This window comes from Drosophila navojoa, chromosome 4, assembly GCF_054131105.1.
Source record: "Drosophila navojoa isolate 15081-1374.11 chromosome 4, UAZ_NAV_1.0, whole genome shotgun sequence".
In the NCBI taxonomy this organism is placed as follows: domain Eukaryota; kingdom Metazoa; phylum Arthropoda; class Insecta; order Diptera; family Drosophilidae; genus Drosophila; species Drosophila navojoa.
The window spans coordinates 23,016,977-23,044,070 of record NC_142892.1 but is presented as its reverse complement, the minus strand read 5'-3'; the positions used below and the strand labels follow the sequence as shown (position 1 = coordinate 23,044,070).

Sequence of the window (27,094 nt, the reverse complement as noted above, 5' to 3'; positions counted from 1 at the left end):
TGTCGGACTATGATCCAGCTGCATATAAAATATAATGAAGAAAAATAACTTAAAGCGACGCAGCCATAAAATAAATGAGGCAGCAATGGCAAGTTTGTGGCTCAAATGGCATGTTTGTGGACAACACATGCTAACATGTGTAGGGCTGATAGGTAGCCTGATGTCCTCGGGTGGGACGCAAAATTTCTTGGTAATTTGCATTGCCAGAAAGTTGTGGGCCCTCGTAGAAAGGCTTGCCAATCCTTTTTGCTGATCGGGGGCTTGGCGAAAGTTTTATTTGGATTATTTATGATGCCCTCTATGACATTCGCATGGGCGGCCAAAAAACATTTGCGGCCACTTTAATGTCGCAGCATTCAGCCATGATAAATCAAAGCCCCTTAAGGCCTTTATTGGACTTGTTTGGGAATTTGTTTACGATATGGCCGCCGGAGCAAATGTCATCAAATGCTATTTGTATTTTTAGCGCATATTTCATAAATCAAAACTTTTGTTATCTTCCCAAATTCTTGGGCAACTTTTGATTGCCATTTTAGACATTCGTCGACATGTTCCCCTTGTTCATTTCGCATAGCTGACCAAACAGTTCAAAATACAAATACACATACATCGTCGCTGGCTCAAAAGTTATGAGAGCCCACTTGTCATGCCGTTGCGTGTATTTGTGTCGGCCTGTCCGACTTCTAATTAAATAAATTTTCATTTAGCCTGTTGACACATCTGACTGCTCATTAAACATTTAAATAGCGTTGATTTCGCCCATACTAAATCATAAGCGCTTTGTTCTCATCTCCATGCACGCTTCTGTAATTTATGCTCGTTTCGATCTCATATTATATCAGACTAACTTGTTTAAACTCGACCACGTTTCCCGCAGCAGAAAGCCAAAACAAATCCAATGCCATATTTCGTTGGCTATAATTCGCGCATTAATTTCTATTTTACGACCAGGCCGCATCCAAAGGCCCCAACAAAATATGTCAACAATAAAAAGTGAGAGGCGTCGAGGGACCCCAATTTAAAATATATAAATTTAGTTTTACTTGCGCATTAGCTGTACATATACGCACGCCATTTGCCTAATGACGACTGTGAAATATTTATGAGAAATTTTTAGCTGTGCTAAGACATTTATTTATACATAATAAAGTCATGTGCAAAAATGTGAAAACAAAAAAATATGTAAATATAATTATAATAGAATTTCAATAAAATATAATAATTAAAATAATAAGTAAAGACATTAGCCACAGAGCCTATCCTGAGCTGGAGCCAATCTACTTGCGTCTCAAGCACGTCTCTAGGCAGCATTTACATTTTCATAAATTGTGTCACCCCAATCTCCCAGTTGAAATGAACTCAAGGTAACTCAGAGCGTGGCACGCAGACGGCACCAACTGCGTGAAACAGTGTTTTCATGTATGGCACATGTCATGACTTACATATATACAATGCAAATAGTTGTCCTTCAGTATCGATAATTCGTACTCAAAAATGTATTCTAATATACAAAAACCTTCAACAGCTCTAAGGCATAAGCATTCCCTTTGCAGTATCGTCCACACAGACGCTGGGAAGGAGGTTGATCAGCCCAAGACCTATTATATCTGATTTTTTTATAGTCCCCCACCTAATTTTAGTCTTTGTGCAGAGTATTTGGCAGTTGTTGTCAGGTGAGTTTAGCCTTTCAGCTGCTTTTACGACATAATGCGCCTAATAAAATATGTTGACTGCGCTTTTACATGAATTTAATGAGCATGAAGAACGTAAATTATATTTGCCAAATGAGCACCTCGAATTTAACAACATAATTAACAATAAGTATGCATAATTTTATGAAATGCACTAACAACTAATTTATGCATATATCGGGTGAACTGCTCCCGGTGTACCTTCGTAGCCCTGCTCGGACTCAGTCACCTGGCCAAGTCCGGGATTCTGTTTAATTGGGGCATATTTTATGTAGCCGTCATTTGGGCGACTATTAATTATCTGTAAATGTGACAATGGCAGAATGGAATCACTTTTTGAGAGCTCTTCGCTTGGCTAACGTTGTTTTGGTTTCTTTGCGTTGTTGTCGTTGTTTCTGTTGTTGCTGTTGTCGTTGTTGTTGTTTTTAATGATCCTAAGATTTGACGACATAACGGCATATTAAACGCAGAAGAACGCAGCAGAATGCTTGCTAACGATGTACACTAAAAATAAAGCAAAGCAAAGCAGAGCAAAGCAAAGCAGAACAAAATACGAACGGAAAAATTGCCCCAGCCAGACCAGGGCAACATTATTAATAGGCACTTAAAACTGCGTGGGGGCAGGCTAGAGCAGAGCGCTGCAAGTGATGGGCGTGGGGGCGCGGCAAAGGACGGACGGCAGCAGCAGATTACGAGCCGTGGAACGTTGATGAAGACACGTTTTTACATTGCGTATATTGACGTTAAAATTAGATGCCAACTTGTCGACGACGCGTCGTTGGCAGAGTCTCAGACTCAGAAACAACGCGTATCATATTTTAGCTGATGCTCAAACTGATGATGATAATGGAAAGATGGGATGATGCCAGGCCTACATATGTATATGCCCTATACGCATGCCTGTGTGCTAGTTGCTGCATGTGAATGGTGATGAGCTGGCCCCGCCTCCCGCGCTCCCTTGCACCCTCCATTGAAGGTGGCTGTCATAAAGGCGATGATATATGGTTGCCTCACGCTCCGACACACAAATCAACATGTTAAATGGACCTGGCTAGTGTTGCATGATATTTTTAAGCAAGTATTGCTTTACCAAAGAGACAATGTAGAAAAAATATCGCAAAATTTGTAACACATATTCAACATGGCCTGATTGGATACACATGTGTCTCCCTTTTTCAATATGTTCATTACTTTGGCAATAGTTCATAAAATCTTCACTTCAAATGCCTCAGATTAAATATGAAACTGAGTTGATTTCCAAAGCCTTGCAAAAGCCACAAATAAATAAATAGATGTATATAAAAAGTTTTTTTTTTTTTTTTTTTTTTCAAATAAAACAAACTCTGAGTTGCATTACAGTTTTCAATATGCATTAGTTTTCTGTTGCTGTTGGCTTTGATGAAATTCTATTGTTTAATAACACACCCAATAAACATTCGAGCCCCCCTCTTTAATTGAGCCCAGATGCATGAGTAAATTTGATTGACAGTTGAGCTAAAACGTTTTACGTCGACTTTATTGTGCCGGCACTCTATAGCTGGATAGACTGTATGCATATAAATATTCCATAAATGGCTGATATGAATATTACTTATTTCCCCACATGATGGGCTCCAGTGGCTCGACCTCTCGGTAGAGCTCGCCCGCCTTGCACAGAGCCGGATAGACTCTGTCATAGCCGCCTTGGCAGTTGAGGCTCTTCACCCTATAAATGGCATGCTCGGGCATGAAATTGCTGGCGTAGTTACAGGCCATTAGGAAGTTATCCACAGGTCCCTTGCTGAATCTGATGGCCGCGCAGCCCACGTGTGTGTTGTTATCGCGCGCCATCACCGCAAAGTTGCGCACGGGGCTGTCGAGAGGGGAGAGAGGATTGAGGGGCAAATAGAGAAAGAAATTTCCTTGGAATTGCATTTACGCACTCGCTAAGTTTGGATTCCTTGGGAAAGTAGTCCACTCGCTGCTGTGTGATGTTCTTGTATTGATCCCACCAGCGATCGATGGTGGAGTTGATCAGCTGCTCATTGCTGACATCGGTTTTGTCAATGACAGCCAAAGCCACGTTTTGGCCGGAATTGCGGAACTCCAGAGTATTGTGGCACGCATCGTAGTGCTTCGCACACTGCCTAACATTCAGCGTTGCTAGCATCTCCAGTTCCTCGTTCCACTGCATCGTGGCCATTCTCTCGGGGGCTCTCAGGCCCTCCAGCTTTCCGGAGGCGAGCAAATTGCGTGCCTGGTTGTGCTGGTTGAGGATGATGGCCTGGTACTCGGTAATATTCAGAAGCTTGGCCGTCGGTGGACATGTCTTGGACAACTCCTGATGGAATGGACATGAGATCAGCTAGTGGGGCAGAGCCACTGAGGCGATACTTACGCCATTGTTCTTGCAGCCAATATGCCGTCTCAGAGTGGGACACAGGCCTGGCTGGCAGTAGTTCTTAGCTGCATCCTGGCAGTCAATCTGCTGCAGCATCACCAGTGAAACTATGGCCAACAGATGCTTGGTGTAATGCGGCATGTTACTTGGCTTGTGTTGAGTGCTCGGTGTGGGACTGCGGCTTTTATAGTTGATTCTGGCCACTTAGCCAGCTCAAGCGCTGGAGCTTTACCAACTGTTTTTGGCCAGAACAACTGTTGCTAATCAGTTTACTAAAGCTTACTCATGCCAATGCGGATTGGCTAATTATTCAGCACACAGCAGACACCTACACACACACAAACACTACACTCACACACACAAACTTCATTGGTTCAAATGTCATGCAAATAAATCCAACTTCTGTTCAGGAGCTATCAATGCCAAAGGCATTCAAAGTGCCTCAGTGAACAGCTTGCCGCCTCGACCTGCCACACTTGACACTTACGGAAAAAAAAGGAGACAAAGAAGTAGAAAAAATTACAGAATAACAGTAGAGTAGAAAGGGTAAAGATAGATGAGTGCTGAAATGTCAACACAAAATTTCTTTTCATGCTGCAATTTAAGCCGTAAACAGAACACAGAATGTTCTCTGAATCTCTGCTGCAATTCATGAAAAGACAAAAAGCAAAACGAAGCAAAAAGGATAGAAAAACGCAATGGTCGACAGAGAAATGAAAACGCCGCCCTGCCAGGCCATGCCCTTGCCGTTCGCCTTCTACCTCAATTGAAATAGTTTTTCCTGTCGCCAAGCACCGAACGGACATTCTTCTCCTGCACTTTTTCACTTTCATTAAATGGCACCCAGCTTTTCAAGTTTGCCAACATGCAACACAAAAAAAAAAAAAAAAAAAAAAAAAAAAAAGATAAAGAAGGAATTACGCCAACTTATCCAACGAGCCAGTTACAATTGATAAAGAAATATTCCATTCCATAGTTTTTATATGCACAATTTATTTGTTAAATTTAACATTACATATATTGAATTTCACTTTCATTTATATGATTTTATTGTTGTGCTTTAATAATGATTGCTATAAAAAGCCATTTGAAGTTGACACAATAAATTTATATTTCATTTGCACTTACAAATTCTTCAAAGAAAGGACAAATTAATCAGCAATTCGAAACAAAGGGATGGAAATATGAAAATATATAAGGACCAGAACTTAGAAGACTAATGAACAATACTAAACTGAACACCATGAGAGTCAAGGGTATTCATTTGACGTAATTAATGCAATCTAAATATTAATACAATAAAATAAATGATAATATACCGATTAAGTTACTGCTCAGAAAGAGCTAAATAAGTTTTCCCGCTACTAATTACTCAATGAACGAGTCGTCAGCTGATGCGTTATGGCTAAATTTACGAAGTGAACTTGATGAGTCACACAAGATCATTGATATGAATTGGATGGAACATCTTTCGGCTCAGTGGGTTCAAAAACAAACATGTTCGTATTGCTCGGGCGTCAACCTTCATGTGTTGCATTCGGATAATATATGCCGCACAGTAGAGACACCATTCTCCTCTCTTCTTCTTCTTTTTACCAATGAAAATCGCCTCCTCAGTGTCAATTGGAGTCGAAAATTGAGTTCAATGTCCGGACTTCTGCAAACGTGCCCGCGAAGGCCATGTCATAGAAATCGAGACTCATTCATGGCGTGATCAAATGTCCTTTGATGTGAATAAATAATTTCTTAGATGCCTCAAATGGCTTTTATTAAATTCCTAATAACATGTGAATGCTTGTTATGTGTATATATTTTATATTTCATTTGCCAATAAAAAGACAAATTTGAAGAGTATAGAAAGATTTTATAATTTGGTGAAGGAGCATGCCTTTGTGCTTTCAAGTCTTTAGCTGTTAGTATCACAGAAAAAATCAACATGAATTGTGAGCAAATTAATTTACAACTGTAAACAAGATCTGAAGATGTTGAGTTAGCCATTTAATTTGTTATCAGGCGAGCGAGGAAAATCAACAAAAGAGCAAAAGAGCAACAGCAGCAAAGTAAGTCACAACAATGAAGAATTTTCGCAGATTATTTTTTTATGAGTGCAATAAAACGCGGAGCTGACAAAAAAAATAAATAAATAAAATAAAAGCCTGTAGTTTCCCAAGTCTAATAACGGAAGCTATTATTATTATTTTTTTGCTGACGCCAATTAAAATTCAAGCTTTATGGTCGTACAGGCAAATAAAATAAAATGAAAGAACAGGTGAAAGGAAGGAAGCCGAGTGCACCTGGCTGAAGCCGACTGCACTCTACACTGTTCGCGATTCTCAAGCACAATTTAAATAGATCGGATTGGGGGTATTTCAGAGGAGACTGAAATTCTGACTCATCAGATGTAAATTAAATCAGAGCTCTGCAAAACTTCTCACTTGGGGAGAGATACTGCAATTTTTCCAGGAAACTTTTGTGCACGTTTACGGAACGGTTAAAGCAGAACGAAAGGGAGACAAGAAAAGCTTCGCCTTACACTCGCTTTTCGCTTAATTGGATTTGCTCTGGCACCCATTCCTAGCTAATAATTGCAGTTTGTAATTATTTTTACAGGGATTAAACGCTGCAGCCGACACCAGCTTAAATGTATACCATGAACTAAAACTCTGCTGCTCTCTGGTCTCTTCTTTAAGTTCGCTTTAACTACTCTCGAGTCTACTTCGAATGTCAATTCTCATTTAAAACATTGTTCGCATGCTTTAATCGTGAAATAAACAGAAATTTCTTCTGCATGCAGCTACGACTGACAACATTCCCATTCGCACTCCCACCATATCAGCCCATATCCATATACATATGTATGTATGTATGTGTTTGCACACACTGGTGAACTTTTACACTTGGGGTTAAAATCAATTTCATTTAATTTCCTCAAAAATCAGCAACGCGTTGCCAGCAACGTCCTTCGACTTTGGTTTCTTTTGATTGGCGGCAATTGGCACCATGCTTAGCATACACACACTTGTGCATATCATTCTATATGTGAATATATATATATACATATGTATATGTGTGTGTGTTTGTTTGTGCGTGCGTGTGTGTGTGCCAAAGCGGAAATTGAAATTCTCACACATTCAGCTACACACACACGCACATACACAGACACATGCTGCAGTAGAGTTTTGAATTTTTTGAATTCTTGCCTCACTCCCATCTATAGACTGTGGGCTTCCATTGCTTCCATGGCCATATGCAGCATTTATTTGCATATTTAAGGGTAAAAATTTAAATGTTATGCATGTCAGAGGCAGTCAGGCGTAAATATTATGTACGGGAGTGACACAGTATAAATGAATGAATGTGTGAATGCGTGTGAGAGGGAATCACATTTGGTTGTCAATAAAACAATGACAATGTCGCAATCCTGCATGGCGTTTCTTCAGCTTCACGCGCCATACGCTTCGCTCCTGTCACTTAAAATGCTCAACTCAATTCGTTTTGTCACGTCCACGTCACATCGAACAGTCAAGCAGCTGGGAAGCTGCCTGACTTCAGTTTATGTCACGCATTATTAACACACGCCTCGTAGCCCCGTTGACAGAGCTGCAACAGTCAACCGCAAGACCAGAGACATGTGCAACGCGGCGTATGCGCAATGCCGAATGGCAGTCGAACCCGACTCAGCAGTGACTCCGTCTCACTGGCAGCCAGTGGCTGCCAAGACTTTGACTACAAGTGCCACTGCCACTGCCACTGCCAGTGCCACTGCGAGTGCGTCTTCAACTGCGGGGTCGTGAGCTGATTGCAAATCGTATTGCAATTCCAATATCATCCATTCGTACTGCTTGTGGGCCGCCCACATTTATGGGCAGCGCGTGGCACCAGCCAGTTTCTCTTATTCCCAGTGAGCATTTCAGTTTGGCCAGCAAGACAGCTACACATATGTATTTATGTGTGTATGGGTGTATATTGCATGTTAGCTATATTGAATGAAAGCAACTTCAAAACCTAAGTGTCCAATGAAATTTTGAGCAACTACTAATCTATATCATGTCTCAACTTTAATATGCATCAACGTTCTAAAAACATAAACTTTAATATATTTCTCTCTGTTGAGTTCATCGATGGCACAATCGATAGTATCAATAGGTCTTAAGCTTTATGATAAATCGATTTTGTTTGATGTTTATAAATCTTAAGTGATAGCTGAAGCCGATCTATTAGTGTACCATTGTATGGTATTTCAGCTCTCTAGCCGTTGTATCTTCTGAGATCGACTCGTTCAAACGGACGGACGGACAGACGGACAGAGCTAAATCGACTAAGCTCGTCGGCCTGATCAAAATTATATATTCTTGATGGGTCTGCGATGATTACTTATGCTTTTCACAAAACCATTATAGCCCGATTTTCCACTTTCAGTGAGTTCAGGGTATAAGAATCTTTTCTTATTCCTTAAAAATTAAATTTTTCACTCATAGATTTACTCAATGAACCATCGATAGTATCGATCGTACAATCATCGTTGGGAAAAACCCGTCAATCACAACAACTATGGAAAATTTTTCAGGTCCACTGCTCAATCTATAGAGTATTGAGAGTTCGAGCCACGGAAGGCGAATGTGGATTCTTGTTTTGCTGTTTACATTTTTAACTCTGCCAAGGCTGAGATTTGTTTGCCGTTGTGCGGCGCTGAGGAGCTGGGAACAAAATATTGTACTCGCCGTTCCTTTTACCTTATTTATTTCACATTGTCGTCCGCCTGCGCTTATGCAATGCTTTTTGGCACGTTCAGCAATGCTTGAAGAGCGCAGTGAATGCTCGTGTGTGTGTGTGTGTGTGTGTGTGTGTGTGTGTGTGCGTGTGGGTGAGCTATGCAGCACTTGCACTAATGAAAACTCTTGTGGCTGTGGCAACGTGAATGCTGAAAATGGCATTTAACAGCTCAAAGGCACGCAGTAGCAGTGGCCAAGGGGCCGCAGATGAAACCAAGACCAAGTCCAAATAGAAGAGAAATTGTCTGAATCAAATGCTTAGAAATCTTCACATGTATTTATACACACATGCATCTGGTCTTTCTTGACTGACCAACTGGCCGACTGGGAGAAACTAGAATGAACGCACTTTCCACTCTGGTTAGCCATCGTGCGTTCTCAGTAGTGCGAAACTTTCTGGAAAGTTTTCTTTCGACTTTCATATAATTAGCCTCGAGCTCAATATTTGTTCAGCGCAAACGCGATCAATTTGCAGCCCTATTAAATACATAAAATTAAATGCATTCTATCTAGAGTCCAATATTTGTATCGCAAATCAAGTCGCAGTCCGATAAGAGGTCGATCGACTTTTCCAACTGAAAATGACATTATCAACCTGAGACAATACGCACACGCAGGGGCTTTGCCTGAACAATTTGTTGTCGTTTGTGGCATGTGGCCAGACACCACATTGTCTGCACTACCTTGTTGCTGTCAGCTTGGCGTTGACTTCATCAGCGTCTCCATTGGTGGCCACGCTCGATACACCCAGCACCTAGGAACACAGACAGTCGACGGCCGACCGCCTCAGGCACGCATCGTGGCATATGCTTTAGCTTCATCTACAGCTCATTGGTGTCGTCATACCGACAGTTGCCTCACACACACTCAGACCCGCAACATTGTCGATGTTGCCTTGCCGCCCTGCCGCCTTGCCGCAGTTGGCGCGACTCCCAATCTGATTTCTTGCCAACTGATTTTGTGATTTTCGCAGAAAATCGCGGCAACATTCAAGGATTTGCAGGACGGAGATACGGCGAATGGCGTATGCCATACAGCGTATGGGGTATGGGGTACGTGGGCTCATTAAATACGCTTTGACATTTGGTGTGCGCGTTGCTCACATTTCGTTTATCTTGCTTAGACGGAAGGCAGCCAGACGCACAGACGAGACAATGAGCCACACCCCAGTCGTTGCTGTCGCCCGCCCCTCTCGCAACACGCACTACGCCCCCTGAGGGCTTTAACTACGGCCCCTATCAACGCAACGTCGCGACGTCTACATCAAATCAAACATGTGGCGCGACAGCCGCAGCATTTCGACATTTATGCGAAGGCATTAAACACCCCGTGGCAAAGCGAATCGTATAAACAGCCCACACGTAATTAGCCGCGTGGACTGTAAAAATTTAAACGCACTATTAAAGCATACGGCACGGCAGAGTTATGAATATGCCAACAAGATAAATCTGCTCTGCGCTCTGTGCGTGATGTTTGCCTTTCAAAATTCGTAAATTCGTTTCTTTCCCTCTGCTGGTGCCCCAGCCGAACCACAGCGCTGCCCCAGCGCCACATAATTGTTATGTTGATTGCAAAATTTTTACCGCTTGTGGTTCAGCCAAAGCCCCGACCGTTTGCCAAACAACACTGTTGACGAGTGAGTCGACGGGAAGGGGAAGTGGGGCACTGGAGCTGTGCCAGGACGAATAGCGTCCGACGTCGTCGACGCACTTTTGACATGCAAATTTTATGCATTTTTTATTCGGAACTTGGGGGAAATTCTACTCGAAATGCTGGGGGCTACATTTAAGAGCTTGCTCGGACTTGTTTGCTGATGTTGTTGTTAATGCTGTTGTTGTTATTTTAAGCTCATTGCTGTTTCGTGTTGTGCGCTGCACTGCGTAAGCTCTCTGCCCCACCCTCTTACCCGCTGCTGCTGACACTCGCCCCGCCCCTGCACTGCAGTCGTAATTAATATAATTTCTGTTTTCGTACGCATAAATTAAACAATACGCTGCGTGACTTTTAACGAGCTCTTAAAGCCATTTTGTACAGCAATTTGAGTTGCAATTTTTCACACTTGACAGTTGGTCAGCCGGACTATGACGAAGAAGAGGACGTAGAAGAAGCGGGCGGAGGCAGAAAGATGTGTAGAAGAGTGAAAAGTGAAATGGCCAAGTTTTTCAGGCAGGCCACTGCCAACTAATTAAGAAAATATTTGCCAAGCAATCGCACGGCAAGCCAACACAGGCGTTGACTGAGGAAAGCGACTGAAATACGTTGCTGCGCAAGCTGCAGGAAATGCCGAGCAGAGTTGTGGCCGAGAAGGATTCCGCCGCAGAGGCAGCCAAGCGTGCAACGGCTGCATGTACGTATGGCAATGCCGCCTGCAGAGATTGCCTCTCGGAACGAGCTGCTGCATCCAGAAGTAGCACAAAACATTTCTCGGCGATTGTGTGCCAAGAGCAAGTCCAAGATGGCTGCAGCTGCGGCCTTGCTCCAAAAGGAAACTGTGTAAAAGAAGCAGAGCAGCCAAAGAAGCAGGAGGAGAAATAAATACGGGTCTATGTATGTATTCGTTTGAAATATCACACCATTCTTATGCACTTTCAAACAAATTCCCCAAGAAAGTAAGAGTGTTGAGTCAAATGTTTTGTTCGCAAATTACGCGACAAGACCTAAAAAAGAGCTCACAATTTTCTATGAAAAAAACATGAAAAAAAAACATGAAAGTTATTACGGTCGAAAGCAGGAATGAGTATTGCAAAGCAGTTAAAACCAACGATGGCGCCATCTATAGTATAAATGGATTTTAATCTTTGAGATTGACATATTAATTTCGTCAAGTGCTAGATGTTGTCAGACTGGGCTGATATCTGAAGCAACCGTCGATGGTATATTGTAAGCTGAATTAAGTTACAGTCGAATCTTGATAACTTGTACCCCACTAAATCAAAATCGCGAGAAATCGAAATGTGTAAATCGAAAAGAAAAATTATCCCCTTACGATTGTAGATTTTTTCATGGTATATATCATTCTATTAAAATACCATAAAAAATCGTATATATTATTTAACACGAGGATTTGATAATAATTTTATTGTAGTTTTTTTCATTGGATATATAATGATTTTCAAATAAATTTGATCGATGTCATGGGTAGTCATCATCGATACGGAGGCTGCTTAAAGTGGTTATGCTAGTGAAATATTTCACTTTCAAGTAAGGCCAACGTATATTGCAACAGCAAATGGTCCTAATTAAATTAAATGAAAAGCTCTTGTGTAGACGGAATCTCTTTTGCTTCACAGCAGCTTGACAAAGCCCTGATAATTGCTTGCTGATAGAGTGTATTGACATGTAGCCTTGTCTGATTTCGCATCAGTTTGCTTATTCATCCTGCTGTATCGGCGAGATCAGCGCCGAATTGGGTCAGGTGCGATTGGCAGTCAGTACACACTCACAGCCACAACCACAACCACAGTCACTGGCAGAGCCACTCCCACTTCCTTCTTACGCCCTCCCTACCCATGCAATTTGTCGTTACTGTAAAGTTTTCCTTTTCCTCTACTGGTGGACATCGTTACGTTCATTGCCATCGCTCTGGCGATAAGCAACAGGGCCCCAAATGCATTTGACGCACGCCGTCAGCTTTATGATGAGATTTCGTTGCTGCTCCGCTCTGTAAAGTTATCCATAGAGGAGTGTCCAAATGAAGCCATTGCCCAGGCAGAGCGTCCGCTTTGGCCAAAAAGGGACATCTCAAAGCTTTGTTCATGCAAATTGAAGTGCGTGCTGGGCGCTTTGACTTTAATGAGATACACGCAACAACAAAACAGAGACGAGCTGAACGAGGCGGACAGGGGAGGGGCGAGTGGCAAAGCGGGCTGCCGATGGCGTCAGTGTAAACAAGGCTGCCACATGCCACATGCAGCGCCGCAAAAATTAATATTTGTGTTAATAAAAGCGGCGAGGGAAGGGAAATGGGGAGCAGAGCAACAAAAAGCATATAACCACAATCTGAAGCAACAGCACCACCACCACCACCCAGATCACAGTCAGCACCATTTCGCTCCGGCAGCAGCTGTGCGGTGGTAAGTGTTTGCATTACTTGCTGGGCTCCAAGCACGCGCGCTTAGTCGACCGGATGTGGCAACTGAATTTGAGGAGCAGCTGCCGCGCGGGGATGCTCAGCGAAATCAGTAAAACGTGCCAAAACGCTAAACAGACGCCCTATCTTTAACTGCAACTTCTGCTCCGGCTTGACAGCTGAAATGTGAGCAATGTCGATGAATCCCGCTCTAAGCCAGCCCCATCCAGGTGAGTCCCAGGCCGATCCGATGTCTAGCCCTAACCGAAACGTACTCGCAATTGAAGCTGTGCAGCATACAATTCAATTAAAAAGTTGTTTTTTTTTCCTTTTTTTGTTCCCCCTATCCTTTTCTATTTGCTCTCGTTTCCTTGCTCTCCAGTATTTCCTTTCGGTGCAGTATAATGACGGTGACGTCTCAATTTTAGCTATTTCAGCAGCGCCACGGCAAAAACCGAAAGCAATGAGCAACGTTCAACGAATGGGAAAGCAGGAGAGAAATCGAAAGAGCGGCTATACAAGTGCCTAGTGGCAAGTGAGAGGTACAGTGGGATAGATTTCTATTTTATTGAATAGAAAAGTATAATATATAATGTTTACAAATAATAGAAAATAATAATCTCTAACGTATATATTATGAACTTTGATCATAGATAATGTAATGTATGTTTTACATAATAATAGGTCATAAATTATAACATATCATGGGTAATTTGCATCCACCATGTCCACCATGATAATAACAATAAAATAAGCATATAAATTGCAAAATATCACTTAGGTACATATAAATATATTTAAAGCACATACACTTTTTCAACAATAAAATACTCAAATTAAATCTAATTATTTATGCGAAGAACTCGATCGAGTTGCTGTCACAAACAAATTGAGATCGAAAGTTTTCTGATAAAAATAATTTTCAAAATAATTTGAAGAGAACGCACAAAACTTTTGTGGACTTTGACTTTGGGAAATTAAAATCGCGAAATAACTTTGGGTAAAGTCATGTTTGTGTTGAACCCTTTTATTCAGTCATTGCGGCCATTGTTCGCCAACTGCTGTGGAGCGGCTGCTGCTCGCTGCCCCTCTGAGTGGCAGCCTCCATCTGGCTCACCCGCAACCGAGCTGGGCTCTTCCTGCAGCGCTTCAACTGAGCATTGCCTCTCGGGCTGTGTGCTCTTTTTTATATTTTTATGTTTTGTTTGCCTCTTTCAACACCCGCATCGACGAATGGAACTGAAGTGAAATAAAACTTCACACCATTTGCCCGAGATCCCAGCACCTGTCCGCGTTCCCGCCTCCTGCCACTGCTTGACGCCAGCTGTCGAAGCAGCTGCTGCTGCTTAGCAATGAATGAAATGCAATTAAGTTGAGATGTCGATACATGTTTATAGTGGTTGGCTGGATGCTCGAATGCATGCCTGACTGGCAAAGCAACATGGAGCTATTTTAGGCCACAACAACAACAACAACAGCAGCAGCAGCAACAACGACGTCAAGTACAAGTATAACACCTATGAATTGGCGAAGTGCAAATGAATTTCCAGCACTAATGACGAGTGCTATTGAGTTCGAGTTTTGAATGTAGCTATGCGGGAATGAGCGCATTTGAGCTCATGTGGGTAAGTATAATACGCCGTTGACATGCCAGATCTGTAACTTAATTAACTTAATTTAAAGCATGCACACAAGCAGAGCTCACCTTTATTTTGACTGTTAATTAAGCGAGTGCCGAAGTGACTTGCTGCTAACAAAAGCTGTCAAGTCACGACAACTTTTCAGCCAGCAAATGGCATTTAACGGGCGCCTCCTGCCCAACAACGCCCGCTCAGCTCCAGCCACGTTGGTCCGGAAGAGGCTTTGCATATTTGGTCAGGGCAAACAGTTCGCCCGGGCCAAAGTTGCGCAAGTTTTTCGCAATCATTTCACATGCTGCACTTTTCGCATATGAGCTTGTGAGTGACACGCCCACATACTTAGTGGGCGGTTTGCGGCGTGTCTTCATAATGGATTCCCTGGCCTGCCAGCAAAAAGACGAGCAAATTTGCGGCTACAAGTTCATTTATCATATGCTTGAGTAATTGAAATTTCAACGCTGGAACCATCCGACCATCCGACCAGACCCAGACCAGACCAGAGAGGAAGACAAGCTCGCAAGCCGGAACGCATCCCTACGCTCTACTAAAGTCATTCCCCCCGCACGCCCTGCAGCAGCCAATACATTAGACGCCTCCTCTGACACATTCCGCTTTGAACTTAATGGATATGAAATAAATAAAAAATGTATAAACTCACTTACGTTGGGCATGGGCCGCGTTCTAAGCATATGCATGAGTAATATGCAAAAAAAGTGGGAAAAATAAAATAAAAATAAGAATAAAGTGTGTAACAAAAAAAGTGAAAAAGGTTACCACAAAAAACGCCTTTAGCTCGCTAGCAAAATGGCCGCTGAGCCATTATTGAATGTGCTTGAAAATCGATTGGGGATTACTCTCGAGCGCTTTTCATTTTTACCTCGTCCGGGGTCCTTATGGCATACGCATAGGCATTGGCCTAGGCATAGGTGTATTTATTTTCGGCCCCTGAGACTTATCGCTTCTAGGAGCTGCCAGGCCATATACCCGGCGCCCGGTCTCGCCTGCGCATTGAAGCAAAAATGATTTATAAGGTACACAAAGCAAGAAATGTAGCCGCACCTAGCTCACTAGCTGCTCCCAAAATAGATAGGGCAAGGTGAAGGTGGGAGGTGGATGGTGGAAGGTGGAAGGTGGAAGTGGAAAGCGGAGCAGCGTCCGTTCCTATGCCAAGCCATTATTGGTACTGTATAAATCCACATATCAGACGGTGTTGCTATTTCCGCACCAAGGCTGGTGACACAAAAACGCAACCATTTGACCATAAACATTGAACTAAATTCAAAATCAATTTAGCGGAATAATAAAAGCTAGCCAGGGTCGTTGTGTTCTGGCCATGGCGCAACTGCTGCTGTGCGAATGGGACTGCCAGCACTCTGTTGTCATTTTTATTGTTGTTGTCTCATAAGCCCTAACATGTTCCTGTTATGCTGCAATTATGTCAACAATTGACTCTCTGTCAGCCAGTTGATTTGGTATGGAACGTGCCGCTGAATACGTCAGGCTCCAATAAACTTAAAAACGTAATCAGATCACATACTTAACTAGGATTTGGACGAGTGTGAAATAAAATTTTATATGACTCCAAGTTAAGTTTAGCGGCTTGAAAAATATTGACAGCAATTTGGTAAATGGTTGACTTTCTAGGGAAGCCAGTTGTTGCTGTGTGATGTGAAATATGTACGAAGTCCATCAAATATTAATTCCGAAATTTATAATAGTGTGATGTACTTTCAAGATTTTTAGGGTATCGATTCTTTTGGGCACTGCAAGAGTATTCAGACTTTCATTAAAAATCGCTTCACATAATTATTGTGATGCGAGCAGAGTACCAGCACTGCTCAACCACTCTAGTACTCCTGTCTTGAACACTCTTACTGCGCACTTTATTGTTTGAAAATATTATATTGTCGCAAAAGCTCTTATTTCTAATAAATATAGATGCCCAAGCACTTACGACAAATTGCCATAAATAAGTATGTACATATGTATGTCTGAAACATGTGTGTGTGTGTGTGTGTGTGTGTGAGTGTGTATTCTGCCTACTAGCCACATTTTAAGTTATTGGCCAGGGCCAAAACGCACTCAAGCTGCCAAGCAGCGACAACTGCAGCCGACTCCTGGCTTATTTATGCCTTTAGCCAAGCCCAACAACAAACAGCAAGAAGCTGCAAGGAATACAAAAAAATAAAACTATTGTAGCCAAAAAGTCAAGTGAATTTCCTTTGCTGGCCAAACACACAATAAAAAACCGAAACACACACACACACATACAGAGAACCACAAACACAAATTCACAGAGAGACAGAACACGCAGCCGAACGAAACCGAACAGGATGAACGAGTTGCTCGCATTGCCATGAAATGTACTTTGTTATGAATTTTTGTTACATCCTTTTTCGCTTTTCGTTATTCGTTTTTTCTTTTTTGGGCTGCTCCTTCGCCTCCATTTGCTTCCTTTCTGCAATGGCAGCAACGGCAGAGCCAACAACAAAGATTAGACGAAGGACGCAAACACATCCGTAAACAATTTGTTCATGCCCCTTTATTCTCCTTTTTTCTAGCTACTCTGCTATATCGTCTTTGTGTTTATTTCAATGCGACGCTTTTTGATAAGCAAAATAAAGAAATACACAGAGAAATTGAAAAAGCAGCCACCCACAGACATAAAAAATGTTGGCGAAAAAACAAAAAATGAAATGGAAAATTAAGCAAACAAAGCACAAACACTAATGCAACAAAAGCGATTCATTGGTCAAATGGGGTGTACACAGTGACAATTGGCTTTGCAGATTTAAATATGCTTTACAATTAAAATGAAGCAAGGGAAGAGCGAAAAACAATTGAACCATTGCACTAAAGAGGAGCTTCTGCTTCGGCTCCTGCAACTTTAAGTTTTATTATGTCAGCTCCACTGTGAAGGCAATATAAACAATTCTGATCATTGCCGACCTGACGGATGGGATACTTGGCCTTGGGTAAGTGCGGGGGAACGGCGAATCGCAGCCACACAGGCAACAGCTGCCTGCCTTGACATTAAGATTGCCCTCTGACAGAGACGGATTGCAGCGAAGGGGTCATGCGAAATCAGTTTGCTGTTATTTTATTTTATTTCTCCCCCTTTACCGCCTTTGCCGCCGGCGTGTTGCCTTTCGACCCTATGCTCTTGTGTATTGAGTCTTGTTTATATGCGTGTTTATGTGTCCTTTATGTACATTTGGAAAAGTCAACGTAATTTTTTCATTCGTTTCCATTCGCTTATTTGCCATTTCATTTCCATATGCGCAAGGCAAATAAGTAAACAATTGAAGTTTACTTTTCAACTTGGCGAGTGTGTTGTTCGTCTATGTGTGTGTGTGCGTGCGTGTGTGGGCGCTCAACGTTGTTGGTGCTTTTTTGACAGCCGCGCTCTTATTGCAGTAGGCGTGGCTGGGCACATCCTTGATAGGGCGCACGGCAGCCAACAACTTCACTGGCTCAGTGACATGTGTGAAATGTTTGCCGTGTTCCGTATCAAGTTTTGACATACAAAAGGCGCTTGGCAAATTGACAGCCAGGCCAAGTTGACAGGATTTGCGCGCGAAAGGCTTTCGCGGAAATATCGACTTAGACGTACTGAGGCGAGGTATGTCGGTGCTGCTAGGGATAATCGACAGGCTGTCATTTTGTTTACACTAAATTTCAATTAAATCTTGAGACCTCGTTCACACTGACGTACAGCGGCCGTGCTGGACACAAATGCAAATAGTACTCGACGCCAAAAAACCAAAGCGCGACAGCGACAATAACAACAATGGCAACTGAAAGAACTCGGGAAACAAAAACAATTGCAAATGCTGTCGCCAAACAAATCTCGACAAACTTTGCGAAACAATTTTATGCGAGAAAATGAAGCCACTTTTGGCAGCACAGCAACAACAACTCGCTGCGTGGGCTATGGCTGCAAAGTGAGACTGATCAGCAGAGGCTGAGGTTGAGGCAGAGGCTGAGGCATAGCTTGTGCGGATTTTCTGACTGGATTTAAAATGGAAATTATTTGAGAAATCCAATTCACTTTATTACTTTGGGGCATACGCAAAGTAAAACAAAAGCAGAAGCAACATCAGCAGTAACAGCAACAACAACAACAACAATAATAGCGGCAACATAAAGAACAGCCGCAGCAACAACAACGAGACCAAACGACCATAAAAATTAATGCAATAAAAACACATGGCAAGCGACAACAGAGAAAATTCTCTCCACTCCACTCAACAAAAACTGGCGTCAAAATGAGCCAAGTTTCTGGCGAAGAAAAGCTATAAGAAAAGCCAAAGTTAAAATCTGAACAACTAACAGCTAGGCGAGATATGAAAGTCTACCTTTCCTGCAGGAAGTAAAAACAGAGAACGGAGCACAGTGTTTATGTCATGGCATATATGGACTACATACGACTCCATATACTTCGTTTGTATTTTTGATCAGCCAAGTGGATTCAGGCATTCGCAACTGGCCCTCCTCTTGAAGTGAGTAATATTCAGCACGTGGACTCTCCATTATGTTCGGAATAAGTAGGTTTCTAACCTTCATAATGTGTCACTGCCTGTCAGAGGAGACGACGACTTCCGACAGCCCCAGCTCCAACTCAGTCCAGCTCCACTAATCGCTGCCACGGACTACTCATTTTCTAGTCTACCCATAATTATACCACACTATTCGGTCGCTTTTGATGACTGTAAGTCAGAAGCCTCCAATAATGGGGTTGATGTATATGTATAATCCCTAATGAGCGCTCAAATACAAATTGATATCAGATGTTCGTTTATTTATGGGAATGTGTATATATACATATATACCCGGTCTTATATTCATATATCAAGTGGTATTCGATGGATGAGTTGCCTTAATGACTGCCAGGAATGGCTGCAGCAGAGCCCTAATGGAGACTCAGCCCTTTAATAGTGTGGCAAATGGTTTGTATGACTTTAATTAAAAGCATAAAGAAAAAAATGTTTCTTTTTTTTTTATTAAAATAATTAACAAATCTTTCATTGTGAATGCTAAAATATAGTTACTGTAAGGAATTTTATGTTTTCATTTTAGTATTAAATAGTCTGCTTTACCACACTACGATATCAAACATTTATATATGTATTTACTAAGTTTTTGTCACTCAATACATGACTTTTTTCTGAATCTGTGACTGCAGTACTGGAATTCTAAAAATTATAAAAAAGTAAAAAAAAAACCTTGAAATGAAAGAATATTTTTTCTGTCGAATGGGACATTACCATTTTTATTGGAGCTTTTTATACCGTGATATATAAAATATATGAAATTCATGTTGTAGATACTGGAAATTAAATACTTGAATCAGAATTTTGCATATGTAAAATATTCAAATTCATAAACCAAAAGTATCATAATAAAACAAGTAAGAAAAGTCCAGTCGAGACTGCTCCACCACGAGATCCCCTGAGCCCTTAGAGCTACTGATATTTCAGTAATTTTTACAATTGCACACACGCGCTCACACACCAAAGCATACGGAAGCACGCAGTGTGGTCCTTCTACGGCAACTTAATTGCTTAATACCTTTTCTTGTGGATGGACTATCTTCATGCAACTTTCAGATCACGATTATAACATGAATTTGCATCTCCTAAAACAAAAGTCTCAGGTATTTGAAATACGCCCCAACAAGGGTGAGGGTGATTGATATAAAAATAACGATACAAGTAGGGACACGATATCGAATGCAAAGTATCGATCATGTACTCATAAGAAGCATCAAAAGAAAAGCATCGTACTTATAAAAATATCAAATCAAAAGCATCGATGTTGCAAGGTATCGGATGAAATGTTTATTAAATCTAGGATATCTTTCATGTTTTTTTTTTAATAAAAAGTTACAAGTAAATTTTCAATATTACATAGTACAATGAAGTTATGTTAAGTTATATATTCCATTCCTTCTCTGCACAATCGCCTAAAATAAGAAGTTTGTCAAGCCTTTTGGGTGACAATCGGCTGCGAGTTTTGGTTATGGGACTTCCAGCTTTGGAGAAAAGGCGCTCAGAGGGCACGGACATCGCGGGAATTCCCAAATATTTTTGAGCTAAGTTGTATAGTTTGGGATAAACTACTTTCATATCAGCCCATTGTTTTAAAGGGTCGATGGAAAGTGGTAAAACATGGGTAGATAGGTAGCGACCTACTTCGTCATCGTTCATTGTAGATCTTGTTTTTTTGGTCTGCTTCCCTGCATGCGTCCACTTCTTATAATCACTCCAAAGATTGTTTGCTGAATCTATGGAAGTATCACTCTCATTCTCACTGGAGAGAGAATTAGGACTGGATAATATAAATTTTCTTATATGCTTATGCATGTTTGAGGTGATTCCTGATGATTTAAGAGTTTTGAAGCAAATTTTGCACTTCACCTCGTCGTTGCGTATTCTGATGAATTACTGCCAAACACTGCTGTGGCTTGGTGGAATTCTTTTAAAGAAATATATTTCAATAAACTGCATAGAGTAATTGCTTTATTACTTACTTTAACTATAAATCAAATTGACTTCGATAATAATTCACTGTTTTAACCTTTTTTAATGATTCAACTCAAACTCAGTCTAAAATTTTGCGCAAATTGGCTGGCGAGCTTGACTTGATCCCGCGTATTTTTCTTTACTCGATATGGCTCTAGAGATACTCGATAAGTAAAAATATCGAAACCAAAACATCGAGTAAAAAGTATCGGTATCATCGCCCCAATGTATCCGATACCGAAAATATCGATACTTTTTTCGTGTCCCTAGATACAAGCTATCGAGTTTTTTTTCGCGTGGTATACACGGACCTAAGAAAAAAAGTCTCTGGCTCCTATATCTTCTATGATTGACGCGTTAAAGCATACGGACAGAAGGGCAGGGCTTAATCGACTCGGTTTGTCGCCCTGATCAAGAATATATATACCACGCCTCCTTCTGCCTGTTACAAACTTTTCACAAAACCATTATACCCTCCTTTCTCATTTTTAATGGGTTTAGGCAATAAAAACACCTCAAAAATAATGTAAAGATTTTTTACTCAGTTCAATTATAATTATAATTATCAAACAAAGTGTAAGAAAACTAATTGGTCGCGATGTTGCAATGTAGTTACTGATTACATATATGATAATAATATTTTAGTTCTCAGAGAAGGTAGAGATCATAGAATTGATGACAAACTCAATGCAGGAGGACTCAGCCTTTTAAATGTTTTCTCTGGCCTGTGCAGGGTGGCTGATGTTGGGATTGGGTTGGGCTTGGCCTGGTTTGAGCATCTTGGGGCTGCTGGCCTGTATTTGACAGCAATTAACAGGAGCAGAGGGTCATAAATATTGTGCCTTAGCTGCCTTTTGTTGGCACTCCTGCGGATATTCTTGCCTGTTGTTTACTCTGTCGGCATGCTTGATTGAGCTTGAAGCTGCGCCTCATAAAATCTGCGCTCGAGTCGAGCGCGTAATTATACTTTTCAATTATGCATAATTATGTGCAGAGAGCAATTTTTGTTTTGTCGCTTAAAGCTGAAAGTTTAAAGTGCAGCGGCAACGGCCCGCCCGCTATCCGTGCCCGTTATGCGATATCCCCTGGACGGACTAAGGCGAGGCGACCGCATTCGCATTTTTGTGTGCCTTCCGCTGCCCCTGCTGCGGTTGGCATTGGCCATGTCGTGGCAAGGACAAAAACAAAAGCAAAGACAACATGAACGAGAATGGGAGCGCAGCACAGTGCAGCACAGTGCAGCACAGTGCAGCGCAGTAGGTAGCAGGCAGACATAAATCAGGATTTTCGCAGCCTGGGCCACAAATGTTTTTTAAAGGATTCGCCGTGGGTGCTGCCATAGCTGCCGCAACCGCAATAATAACTGGGTGGGTTCGCTGTAGTCGACAATCGCCGATAATCTTATGCAGTATGTGTATGTGTATGTGTGTGTGTGTGCGTGTGTGCAGCTGGGGCTCAAGTCTGTGCCCCAGACTTGCGACTTACCCATCATGCAGCAGAGCAGCGTCGAAAGGGTCAACATTCTGATTGGTGGGGGCATCCACTGCCGTGTGTTTCTCGCTTATTGTCTGTTGTCTCTTTCTAAACTTTTTCGCTCTCTTTGTCGTTTGCTCCTTGAGTGTCCCGATTACTCGCACTGTATCGCTCGTACCGATACTTTCGCTTGCCCAGCTAGTTTTTGCTTAATTTCCACTATCGAGTTACAGTCTGTTAGCTCCAAGTGTTTTTATATCTGCACTATTATAGTTTTATTCTACTTTTTTTGCATTCTCACTGTAAACGATACTATTATTTGGATGCAGCCACCCACACACACACAACAGCAGCAATAGCAGCAGCAACGATAACAACAACAATTACAGCTCTCCTGCTGCTGCTGCTGTTGCCTCTCCGCCTGCTGCTGCTACTGCTGCTGCTGCTGTCGCCTCTCATGAATTAAACACTCGCAATGACATTTAAAACACTTAATTCCAACGGTAGACAATTTAATCTTTTAACGTTTGTTTGCTTTCAACCTTTTCCCGTTCGCTCTCGTTTGTTGTTGTTGTTGCTGCTGTTGTTGTTTGTGTTGTTGCCTAGGCCAAATATCATTATTTGTTTTTCCATTTCCTTTTTAGCCTTTTATTTATGCCATTTTGTTGTTGCTCTTTGTTGCTTTTTGCCATTCGAGTCTCACCGTTTTTTGTTGCCCCTGCCACAGTAAATTGATTTTGTCAGCTCTCTGAACTTAAATTGATTAAATTTATCATTGTTTTTATAATGCTGTTAGCCTGAACGCATTTACGCATTTCCACCTAATAAAATCAACTGATTGAAATCGTTGAAAAATACAAAAATAATACAATAAAAGGTGTGGCTCAGCATGTGTCTTCGTCTATATTGATCGTATGCATTATTCATACAAATAAAATATTTCTTTAGCTTTCAAAAATAGACTGAGTAGGCGTTGCAGAATATTTTTAATGCACAACTAAAATATCAAAGGTGCTGTAAAAATAAACTATTTATGGAAAAAGCTTAATTTATATTTAAACTATTACTAACACAAGTTTCTAAGAACTTTTCCAGCCTAACTTTCATCTGGAGTCGTTTCTCTCTTTTAAAATAAAAATCAATCGACTTGCTGCACGCATTCAAAGAGAAGCTCTACGCTCCTCTATAATTAGCAAAACTTTTACTTGGGGTGAATATTTCATGAGTCGAACCGACACGCGTGTCTGCCGGGCCAATCCGAAAATAAATCTGTTCACTAATAAAGGAATCAACGTTCCAAACATATCAGATGAATACGCAGTTATTTACATACATATTTGAGGCTATTTTATTGCATATGGGCGCCTGGGTCGAGAAGGGGATGCATGTTAGATTGACCTGGGACGAGCCCCCACGTCTCAAAGTAGAAGCCCGCCAACTGTCGCCTCGCCCCGGGGGCAACCTTTGACTACCCTTGGCTGCCTTGGCAATCCTCATATATATTCGAATTTATTCACATGATGTCGTCTAGGTATCAATCAGTTTGACCTGCGGCAGGTTCAAGTTTTCTGCCCCAGTGCTTGCTCCCTCAGCTCTGCCTCAGCCCTGTCTCAGCTCTGCTTGAGATTTGTTTGTAATTTGTTGATCCCATTGTTGGCTTTCAGTTGAGTTCGCACGGCACTTAGCGAAAGGTGGAGTGCAAAATTAATTAAAAGCTAATTAGTTGCAAATTTTCAGCAGTACCTTCAACTAATTACGAGCTATGGGCGGAGCTGGTCGGAGCGGGGTGGGGTGGGGCAGCGCTGAGGGCCAACTCAAAGGTACAATGACTGACAGCAGCTGATGCTGCCCTATGCTAGACTTCAATCAGCAGCAGAAGCCTCTTAGCCAGCTTAGCCAGTCCCTTGCACCGCGCACCGTCTCCGTTCCCCTGCCCGTGCCCTGTGGGCGCCACTTGTCACTGTTGCTTCCGTAATGGAATTAGAGACAGGACAGGCAGGACCAGGCACACAGCGAACTGACTGAAAGGCACGGGACCACGCTAGTGCTCCTGTGCCACTCAAAAGTGTTAACGCAGTCAGCTTCTTTGTGTTGTTGTTATATATATTTACACACACATACATATGTCGTGTGTATGTAAGTGTGTATGTGGCTTGGTAATTGTTGCCGAAGGCTATGAGAGCTGAAGATGAGTTCACTTGTCGCACTTTCTCTCTTATACTCTCCCTCTCTCTCCCTCTTTCTCTATCTGTCGCTATTTCTCTGCCTCTCTCTCTCTCTCTCTCTCTCTCTCTCTCTCTGAACGTCTGCAGTTTGTTGCTGAGCTCTTGACCACTTTCCTATCCCCTTTGGCGACGCTTAGAATTATGCTTAGTATCCGTGATTAGATGATGCGCCCTTCATTGTCCTTCCCCCACGCGTTTGGCCACTTCCGCATTGCTATTGCTCGGTGCTGCCCCGTGCGGTAGAGCCGCGCATTGTTCATGAATATTTTATTGATACAATGGCTATGTGTGTTGATTTTTGGTTGCTGTCCGTATTGTTTGTCTATTTAGCTAAATTGAAAACAATTTACCCTGATTTTCCTTACCATGCTCCTAATGGTCATGGGCCAATCGGGAGTGCTTTCACACTGCAGTTAAAACTAAATGCCAAGCATAATCAATAGTCGAGTACGACTACGAGACACCTGAACGCTTCGAACAGGGGATATTCGAATAATTACCCGCTTCTTCATACAAAGTCATCACATCGTTCTACAGTTGCTTCTCGAGCTGCGACTGCGCTCGAGTTGCAATTTCGGCTGCGCTATGCGAACATATTTGTTGGAGAACTATTGGTCCATTAGATGGACTTGTTTCATTTAACTTGCCGAGCATGGAAATAATATTCAAGTTTTAAATCTGCCAATTCGAAGTCTCTTTAGGTTAATCTTTGTACGAAATTTGAAGACTAACTTGATTTTTTGATTCGATTATTAATCGACAGTACTACGGAATAAGTTATCGATTATTTTGAATGAATTTCAAGTCTGAGATTCTGCGTTCACACGCACAAACAGGCAAACGGAAATAGGGTTATACCAAGCCCGTTCTGCGCAGAGATCAATATATACATATATAAGGACTACCACGCCCCTTCTTCCTGTTGTATACATTCCAATTAAAAGTATATATTTTCATCTTCCCATTTTCAATGGTGTCAGGGCATAAAAATAAAACGACCTCCGTTCCGAGTGGCATTTGAATAGTAATAAAATATTTATGCGAGCATTGAGCATTTCAATTTATGTATATTTACTGATTGAATTGCAAAATATTCAATTCGTTTTCTGCATCGTACACTTTCCGAGAGCTTGCCACTGAAAGGCTTGTCCCAATTTTCAGCTCTTTCTGACTTTTGTCTTGTGACAGCTCGAGTCCAGATAAAACAACAAAACGAACTTAGCACTTGGGTGTTTGTTTCTCTGTCGCCGCTTTTGCTGATGTGTGCACTTATTTTTAAGAACTCCGCAAAAGTTTTCTCGCCTGTCTTCAACTACTAAGTGCAACAATCAGGAGTAAACTTTTTGGCGAACAAAAGCAGCTTCAGCAGTAGCTGTTACTGTGCGCTTGTCTGTGAGACAACATGACGTATGTGTTATAAATTCGTTTACGCAACGCGCATACGCACTGTGCGCGCACTGATCTCAACCACCCCGCTTAGAGCCAACGCAGCGGCGTTGTTTAGCACATTCTTAAGTTAATTTCTTATGTGTTTTCTATTAATTTTTGTCACTCGTCCGCCACCGCCGAAGGCTATGAAAATATTGAATTACAAAATATTGCCGCTGGGGAAACGTGTGTACACAATTTGTTTTGACGCGCTTTCCATTTATCGGCCGTGCTAAAGATCAAAGACGATTTAGTACACTTTCGAGGTGCTGGTATTGAGTTCTGTTTTTAGTTTGTTAATTTATGTTGGTGTTGTGGAGCTGATGGGCTAAATATAAAACAACTTAATTTGCTGACTGCTAATGAGGCAGACTGCCGCGGAGGGGCGCGAGTGTGCTGCCAGCGGGATGGGGAGGGTAGGGCAGAGCAGGGCAGCAGCAAGTCGTTGTCGTTGTCGTTGTGTAGGCGTAAACACATTTTTATTTATTGTGTGTGAGTTTTGGTGCTTTTATTTTATTAGTTTCGTCTTTTGTCGCCTGCCACTGCTAACAAGTTGCGAGCACGAGGCGGGCACCGAAAAAAAAATCGCATATAATTCGAAACGATATCATAAAATATTCGCGTGCGTCGCGCGCTTTAGTAAACTGCCCCAAAAGACATAAGCTAACGGCAGTAACAACAATTCCAGCAACATTGCCAGCAACAATGCCAACAACAATAGCAACAACAATAGCAACAGCAAAAGCAACAACAATGGAGCCTTCAATTTCTTCTCCTGCCAAGCCGGCAATGAGGCAATGAGGCTTTTCCTGCGTTTTCACACGTTCAAAATTTACGACTTTGGCTTCTCTTTGAGTCGTTCTTGAGATGTTGGTCTCACACACTCACTCAC

General features: G+C 41.9%; 2 protein-coding genes and 2 long non-coding RNA genes across 7 annotated transcripts in view; 1 reads left to right on the top strand and 3 right to left on the bottom strand.

The window, feature by feature from the left end:
- dpr10 (defective proboscis extension response 10) overlaps window positions 1-27,094 on the bottom strand; it is a 51,034-nt gene that overhangs the window by 23,706 nt on the left and 234 nt on the right. For 2 of the 4 annotated variants that reach the window (XM_089258883.1, XM_089258884.1), the window contains exon 2: window positions 22,562-22,849. In XM_089258883.1, the coding sequence (XP_089115009.1) occupies window positions 22,562-22,616 (55 nt within the window). In that variant the 5' untranslated portion in view covers window positions 22,617-22,849. Of the gene's footprint in view, window positions 1-22,561; window positions 24,660-27,094 lie in introns of those variants that run through there. The other 2 variants (XM_018102584.3, XM_018102586.3) reach the window with 2 other exon arrangements.
- LOC108652404 (antigen 5 like allergen Cul n 1) lies at window positions 3,181-4,241 on the bottom strand. The gene is made up of 3 exons (XM_018102588.3): window positions 4,069-4,241; window positions 3,614-4,011; window positions 3,181-3,543 (listed from the first exon to the last, which is right to left on the bottom strand). The coding sequence occupies exons 1-3, from the start codon at window positions 4,210-4,212 to the stop codon at window positions 3,279-3,281; spliced, it is 807 nt and encodes a 268-aa protein (XP_017958077.1). The 5' UTR covers window positions 4,213-4,241; the 3' UTR covers window positions 3,181-3,278.
- On the top strand, window positions 13,941-15,320 carry LOC149091520 (uncharacterized). The gene is made up of 2 exons (XR_016196821.1): window positions 13,941-14,537; window positions 14,596-15,320. It is a non-coding gene; the product is annotated as an uncharacterized LOC149091520 (long non-coding RNA).
- Window positions 14,589-16,142, bottom strand: LOC149091519 (uncharacterized). Its single transcript, XR_016196820.1, has 2 exons — window positions 15,612-16,142; window positions 14,589-15,553 (listed from the first exon to the last, which is right to left on the bottom strand). It is a non-coding gene; the product is annotated as an uncharacterized LOC149091519 (long non-coding RNA).